Source organism: Nannobrachium achirus (genome assembly GCF_963921795.1).
Source record: "Nannobrachium achirus genome assembly, chromosome: 1".
NCBI classification, from domain to species: domain Eukaryota; kingdom Metazoa; phylum Chordata; class Actinopteri; order Myctophiformes; family Myctophidae; genus Nannobrachium; species Nannobrachium achirus.
Genome location: NC_137810.1, coordinates 13201646 through 13210094, shown reverse-complemented (window position 1 = coordinate 13210094; position 8449 = coordinate 13201646). Strand labels below are relative to the sequence as shown.

Here is an 8449-nt window from a genome sequence, read left to right as displayed (position 1 = left end):
GGACGGAAGAAAAGAAAGAAAAAAAAAAAAAAGAAGCAGCATTTGGATTAGAAATGAAAAGAACAGGAAAGAAAGAACTGCCCGGTAATAAACTCACATTTGTTTTTTTATAGTTTTAGTTGCTGCCTGCCCGGGTGTGGTGGTTGCCACTCATGGACCTCACATCTGTTTCGTCGAGCCGTCAACCGAGTGATACCAGCACAGCACTTTTATAACGTCCAAAACAAACTGGTGAGGTGGCACAAAGGGAATTTACTCGCAGACTAACGCCTAATCTATGCTCCGTCGGACAATGGTGTCGCGCGCCACAAATCGCAGACTCCTAAGGCTCACAATGCGTCGCGCCCCTTGAGAGCTTGGAAATCGGGCTACTTCCGACACGCGACACCATTGTACGACAAATCATAAATCAGGTTTAAAGGTGATTTGACTTTTTTTTTTGTTCTTCTTCCATGTTGTGGCAAAAGCATCCCCCCAGAACAATCCCTTTCATCCAAGGAAACGAGTATCAACAAACTGGTCCCTGTGACCCATGCGGCCTCTCCTGTGCCCCGGCAGGGGTTAGCGTCCCGCTGCGCTGCCCTGGGCTACGCCGTGCTGCTGCTGGAACAGGGAGTGCTCTGTGTGCTGCCGATGCTGTGGGCCGCGCTGCTGTTCTCCGAGGCCGGCGGCGGGGGCTTCTGGACCTGCTGCTGCTGTCTGCCTGCGGCATCACCTGGGCATCAGGACAGGGCGGAAAGAGGAAGGTAGACACAAATAGATTATACAATACAGCAGAAGTGGGAAGGAAGCAACTTCTTTTTTTTTTCGCTCTTAGGGATGGGACGATAAGCGATTATTATTATCGTTTATCGTGATAAAAAGCACTCACGATAATCGTATCGTGGAGATTTAATTTATCGTGATATCATCCTCCGTCATGCACTGGGATCAATTTAGCTTTTATTTGCCCGAGCTGCATAACCGGTACCACTTAAACCCTCTATTGGTAAAAGGTACTTATAATATACAGTACGTACTTGATACAGTCTTTTTTTCACTCTATCAAATGTCTTTGCCAAGAAAGAAATAGCCGATCTATGTAGATCTGCTATTTTTTGGCAAATGTTCCGCCCCAGGATAGTGGATTTAGATTATCGCGATAATATCGTAAATCGTGATTTCTTTTGTCACAATAATCGTGATATGACATTTTCATATCGTCCCATCCCTACTCGCTCTCTCCCCTCTGGATCACTGTAGCCTAGTGCAGTGGTTCTCAACCTTTTCAGGCCGCGACCCCCAAAATAAACATATTTGAACCGGGGACCCCTCACCCTGCACAAGCACTTGGCATTGTAGGAGTTTTGGCATTACATTTAGTTTGACTCGATGTATTCATTGTGAAAATAGCCGATCTACATATCGTTGTGTATTATTTCTTGATAATGACCGCTCCACTCTATAACAGACCGCTGTCTAATCAAAGAATAGCAGAATAACTGTTGACGCATAATCAACAGTCCCATCTTTTTTTTCTCTATCTTTTACTCCATCATACAATGGTTGTTTTGCTCCTATGATTTCTTTAGAGGGCATAAAACAGTCACTTCAAAGCCAAAGAGCAAGTGATTAAATTCTCTCTGACAGCATATATTTTATATTATCATTATACAGTTTTGTGTGTCTGGATGTAATTACCCTTATATAGGGGAATAAACACAAGACTTGGCCCCCTGGCCACTGACTTGTTTATTGTTCTATGTTTAAATTTTGCATTCCAGTTTGTGGATTCCTACTGTAGGGTCCAAATCTGAAGGTTAGGAGGCAAATAAAAAGAAATGCGCCCATTTATTTGGAAAAAGTTTTCTGACTGAGGATGCTTGAAAAAAAGCCAAGCCTGTGTTTAATTCATGCATTTGGCACAGTGATTGTGGTACTAAATGTCAGTGCGTCCATTGCTTGTTTGCTAGTTGTGTCCCTATTAGTGGGAGATAGCTTACAGAAAACTATGGAGGGAGATCTTTCTCTGTCAACCACCAGTGATTGAGTTCAGGGACATGCTGGGTCCCTGATTCAGCCTGGGAAAAAGAGTTGGAGAGGCCCTCATTGTGCGCTATAGAGAGATTTGTGACAAAGTGACAAGACAGTGGGCCAATTACATGAGTTATATTTCGTTGTTGTCGGGTGGAAACCTTGTATGTCCAAAACCGTTTGTTTTGTATTTACCATTTTAAAAATGATTTAAACTAGTGCAAACAGTCGATCTACAAGCACACAACGCCTCGCACCGCGAGGCGTTGTGTGCTTGTAGATCTGCTGTTTTCACTACTTTTGTGCGACGGCCTTGTATGATGAAGCAGGGCTTTGCTTTGCGAAAAAAATGTACAAATTTGAAACTTGGAGATACAAGGTTTCTGCCCGACAGTGACGATTTACTTTGTTGGCCGCCCAGCCCCCAAAATGGAACGAAGGCCGACATTTTATTTGTATTTTTTTTCCCCTAATGGCCGGCCTGGACCGGCCGGGAATGAACCAGCCGTTCGGGAATTGTCCCGCTTTTCCCAATGGCCAGCACGTCCCTGATTGAGTTACAGCAACTTTATTGAAGTTATGCCTAATTCTTGCTCATCACAGATCCAACATGCTGTGAGATTAAACAATAGATCGTCAATGTTTGGTGTGTGGCACTGTGATATTGCAAAGTATAAATGGGGATTTAGTTTGTGCTAAGTTAGTGGGGTGCCTGTAGCCTAAATTATGTGCACCCGTGTGCTTGAGTCTCTGTGCACTGTATGAACACATGCAAGCACACAGTTGGATCCACAGGCTTTTCTTGCATCGTGCGCCCTCTTCCAGGCCCCATAGCTCTCTCTCTGTTCATGTTTACCAGAGCAACGCTGCCAAAGAGGCTCTGGCTAAAGAAAAAAAAGAACCCAGTCCATCTATGCTCAGAATTCTGGGCTTTCGAAAAACAACAGGACTCGGTCTCACTTTGCCTCTGTGTCAATTCCCTATTTGTGAAAATAATAATAATAATGATAATAATGCATTTTATTTATAACGCACTTTACATTCAAAAAGAATCTCAAAGTGCTACAGTACAGGGTTAAAATCAAGGCAAAAAACAGCAAAAGGCAGACAATCAAATTCAAATACGGGTCAGGACTAAAACTAAAACAACAACACAGGGCAAGGACAATAAAAGGACAAGGCCCAGAAAAGATTAAGAGAACGCTTTCTGAAAAAGGTAGGTTTTTAGTCCGTTTTTAAAAAACGTCAGTGGACTGTGGTGCTCTCAAATGTTCGGGGAGGGCGTTCCACAGACTTGGGGCTGTAAAACTGAAGGCCCGCGGTCTCCCATGGTGCGGAGGTTGGTGAAAACACAAATACACCACGTCTCTGGACAAAGTTATTATTGTCTCGCTAGATGGGGGAGATTATTGTCCCACCACAGTATTATATTCTGTCTGGAAATTCACATCCACGGGCTACGATGAGTTTGTGTCACCTCGGGTGTCCTTAACGTCTGAGAAAGTGACCATTGGATCGCAGCACCTCGTGCAGAGCTGCATCCATCCACATTCCAAAGCATTACCAAATCCACAAAAGTAATAGTTATGGACGACTGGATATGTACCAAAAACACCTCTGGCAACACGTCCATTCCTTTAATCGATTTATTTTAGATTTTTCTTGGTGTTTTAGCTTCGAACTAAAAAAAATAAACAATTCCAGTGTATGTGTGTAGCGGTGGTACCAGAACGGTGGTATGTGTGGGCTATACTGAGCCAAGATAACAAAAACCTCTGTGTTTTCAGAAGTTATTGGATCTTTCAGTTTACCTTGTAAGGAGTTAATGTAGCGCGGATCCTAAAAGTCCAACACAAACACCGAGTATAGCCCCAATGTGTGTTTCAATAACAACAGGAAAAAACCTGGCCTTTTTAAAGGAGTTCAGAGGGCAAGAACATCCAACATTGTCCTCAGGCCCCTGTGGGGATAAATGTAGCTCTGTTTTGGTTTCAACACTCCTCGCACTAGTTAAAAATACACGTTGGGCTCAGGGGTGTCACACCAAATTCTGGGCCCTGGGTACAAGGATTCACTGTGGGCCCCCCGTGAATGGGAACGCATTATTAGATATACAAGCTCACAGCGCGGCACCGAGTGCCGCGCTGCGAGCTTGTAGATCTGCTATTTTTGAAAAGTCGTGAAAATTTGTATTTTGTATTTTTGACACGATTCTATAAATGTCTTCTAAATCCTTCTAAGGTTTCTTTTTTGTTTTTTGCGGTGCTCAAACCTTTTCATGTGAAGGACCCCCAAAATTATATGTATTTGGCCACAGACCCCCATCTCAAAATATTTAGTTCCAGGGACCCCCCAGAAGCAAAATTTCAGTTTAGTTTTACGCTTAAAAAATACATGTATTCAAAGATTTGCACACATTTTCACATCTTTTCAAAACCCCCCCCCCCCCCCCCAGTGTGACGCCCCTGCTGGGCTGGTATTTTCGGTGGTTGTTTTCCAGAATTGATATTCCTGGGGTTAATGTGGAGCACCATATAAGGCAATTCCAGTCAAAGCAGCAGAAACAAGCTCTTGATACATCAGCTCTGGTGGTCAAAACAACATGATCAGCATCAATATATGTCTCAAATATCGCTACCCCATGCCGGAGAGGGCTGGGGCTACTACCTCCATCCCTAGATTCCCTACACCTGTTTCCCTACAGAGGTTCAACTTTTGACCTTAAAAAAGAAAAGAAGAAAAAAAAAAAGAAAAGGGGGAAAAGGCCAGTCAAAAGCTAGGCTTGAGTTTCTTTATTGGTCTCTCTAGGAAACTCATAAAAATCAAATAAAGTGGCTTTCTAAAGAGGTGCCAACGCAAACATTGTGATAAAGATAAGGCGACTCACATCTGTCAGTAGATCTCTCCTTTGCTCGCCTTTGGAGAAAGGAAAACTTTCAATGGACAAATTAGGCAAAATCCAACTGACTTTAACTGAATGTGGCATAGCTTTCTTTTAAGGTTTCACTTCCATCCCTAATGATTGCTGCTCATGCAGACCAACGACAGCACTGAGATCACAAGGCAGGACTATTCTGTTGTTATCACACATCTCTGAGCTCCTCACCTACAGCAAGGGTAGCTCTGAGGGACTCTGATCAATGAGGTATACTGTATACAAGTGGTCCTCAACCTTTTCGGGCCGGGACCCCCAAAATAATCATATTTGAACCGGGGACCCCCATCCTGACGAGCACTAAGAGTTGAGGCATTAGATTTTTTATGTCACGGTTCTATTGTGAAAATAGCAGATCTACATGCTCACGTTGCGAGGCATTGTGAGCATGTAGATCGTCTATTTTCACAATTTCTGCCTCTAATGATTGACAATTTGGCCAATGTTTAATTTGTCATTTTAGAGGTATTAAAAGTCCTTAAATTGTCACTTTAGAAATGTGCAGATACCCTCTATATACTTAAACTTTATGTTGGTCTTGTTTACTGTTGAGGGAGAAAACAATGTTGCACATTAAGTTAATCATCTGGGGACCCCCCCAAAATAATTTGTATACAGTAGGGTTCAAGTGGTTGTTGTCTGCTCCTCACATAGAGCGAGTGGTAACAGTGGTAACACTTAATCACTTAAAGGGGAAGACCACCCATTTTCAATATTGAACTATGTCATTAATATACCTTAGAGGAGTTGTGTGGAAATAGAAAAAAAAAGTTCCCCCCCTTCTGTGTTGCCTAGAACTGGAGCATTGATTTGGGGGTTCGTATTGTAAAGTACAACTTGATGACATCACACCGTTGTACTTTACAATAGAAACCCCAAAATCAATCCTCCAGTTCTAGGCAACACAGAAGGGGGGGAACTTTTTTTCTATTTCCACACAACTCCTCTAAGTTATATTAATGACATAGTTCAATATTGGAAAAAAGGGAATATCCGCACTCTCTGGAGTAGTTTCTTGTAGATTTATTAAATCATTAATTCACAGCATCTCACCGAATAGACGGACCGGTTTCGGCCGTGTGGCCTTCCTCAGCGTCTCAAAACAGTTCAATATTGAAAATGGGTGGTCTTCCCCTTTAAAGCCTGCAGTATAATACTTACCTAGTTGAACAGAGTATATGCCACTACACCAGCGGCCTCTACTAGGCCCCCTCCTCTGTTTTTACTCTAAACTAAATATCTTTGCTGAAAATAGCTTTTTCGATTTGCTATTTTTGCGGAATGCTGGGCCCCAGAATAGGGACGCCAGGGTTCACGTGGTTAAACACATAGACACCATTGTTTAACCCATTCAGAACGGGTACACATTTTGTGTATCATTATTTTATGCTTTAACTATTGAAAAATAGCAGATATACACTGCGAGCTTGTAGATCTGCTATTTTTGAAAAATCATGAAAATTAGAATTTTGACCCGATTCTATAAGTGTCTTTTGAATCCTTCTAAGAATTTTTTGAAAAACCTGTGTTTCTATGTCAGCAATCTGGCCAGCCATCGTCAAAGAAAAGGTCCTTTTCAGTTAACTGGAGCTCAGTTAGTCTGTTCTTGAGAGACTACTATGTCAGTGGTTCTCAAACCTTTTCATGTCAAGGACCCCCAAAATGATATTTATTTGGTCACGGACCCGCATCTCAAAATATTTAGTTCCAGGGACCACCCAGAAGCAACATTTGTGTTACAAACGTTCGCTTTGAAAATACATATATTCAAAGATTTGCACACATTTTCACGACTTTTTTTCAAAAATAGCAGATCTACAAGCTCGCAGCGCGGCACTCGGTGCCGCGCTGTGAGCTTGGATATCTGCTATTTTTCACTGGTTAAAGCAGTCAATAAGTCTAGGCCTAAATGGGTTAAACCTCTCTGAATCTCTTCTGTGGAACTTCCTGGCCCAGCTTGTGAGAGATGATGTCTACAGAGAAGGAGATGTCAGAGCAAACGGAGAGGTGGGTCAAAGGCACGGCAGATCAGCGGGGTTGGGGGAACAGGGCAGCTCTGTGCGCTGCTCTGCACACAGTGGGCTGCCCGGGACCCCACTTCCTCCCTGGGGGTCAGCCGGGGTCGGGAGCGCGGGGACGCTGGGGAAGGTCTTGGCATCTCATGGACAGATTGTGTGTCTCTTCCTGTGAGCGCCCCACTAAAAAAACCCAACAGAGGAGGAGGAGGGGGGAGGGGAATTCCAAGCGACCTATCTGGCCATTGTTGTTGAGAATGTCCCCCCCCCCCCCCGATTGCCCTGCGGCCCCCCGAAAACCTCTCAAAGGCAGGAAAGAGAAGAGGTGACTCTCGGTGACGAGGCCAGGATATATTTACAGTAGAGAAGTCAATTATGTTATTGTTAAGCAGCCTGTCAGTGAGTGGAGGGATGTTTGGCATCGGCGATGGTGGGGTGGTGGTGGGTAGGCTTGGGGGTTTTTCTGGCACAGAGACGCGGACATTCCTAGACTTCTTATCTTTTCATTAGCGTGGCGTGGGGCTGATGATGAGGGCCACTGGGTGGGCAGGTGAAGGCACCGCAGGGCGCAGAGCGACCTACCTGTGTGTGAGTAGATGAACCACAGGGCTCCGGTCAACAGGGCCCCGATCACGAAGGCGGCGAAGGCGATTCCCACCACCGTCGGAGTGTCCAGGACGTATAGGATGGCTGCGGGACAGAGGCACACACCGTTCATACTTGGTGGAAAAGTTGAACATGAAATGTAGCAAAACAGAAATACAATAAATTGCTCAAAAGTTAATTTAAAGAGTGTTCATTAAAAAAAAAGAGTGTTTAATGAGTAGTATGAAATCACGATGATCCTTTAACTTACTTTCACTGGGAGGATTATTGGGCAGGTTTCTGGGCGTTGTGCGTGTAGTCGGAGCTGCAAAATAAACGAAACAGTTCCATTTTTACATGTGTTGACAATTCAACGACACGCAGCGTATTGCATGAACTTTAACATGTTTAATACAACACGGCAGATATTCAAGAGTGAACCCTGACAACCCCCAGTCAAAGAGGATAAGCCAGGTTGCCGATATTGCACTGTGTTGATAAGCAATTCTCTATGGAATGTGATACAGAAACCTGAACCAGCATAAAGAGCAACTCCTGTGTGAGCCCACAGTGGCCTCCTCCAGGATGAACCCATTGACTCCATCAAGGCACTGCCCTGCCCATTTATCTGAAGCCTCCTGGACGGCTTTCAAAAGTGAAATTAGCCCCAATTATGTCTCAGCAAACAATACAAAGGCGCTTGTGTGGGGGGCGAACTCAAGAGCAAGCCTGGTACAGGTCCAAGATCCCCGGCACAATGGCTGCTATTCTCGGAAGGAACACCTTTTGGATTTTCATTCTGCGTGGCAGATGATGACAGCTATAGGCCATCACAACAGCAGAGGTTTATTTCAGAAGGGTATGTGACTGGATGACATTCTCCCTGCAATGCCCAAACCCC

The 8449-nt window shown here is 44.1% G+C and overlaps 1 protein-coding gene across 1 annotated transcript in view; it reads right to left on the bottom strand.

Annotated features, from left to right (window-relative positions):
• Positions 1–207: 207 nt before the first annotated feature.
• tgfbr3 (transforming growth factor, beta receptor III) overlaps positions 208–8449 on the bottom strand; it is a 152246-nt gene continuing 144004 nt past the window's right edge. The window contains exons 15-17 of the mRNA XM_080724877.1: positions 7820–7873; positions 7546–7653; positions 208–715 (exon numbers count right to left, since the gene is read on the bottom strand). Coding sequence (XP_080581003.1) covers positions 588–715; positions 7546–7653; positions 7820–7873 — 290 coding nt within the window. The 3' untranslated portion in view covers positions 208–587. The remainder of the gene's footprint in view (positions 716–7545; positions 7654–7819; positions 7874–8449) is intronic.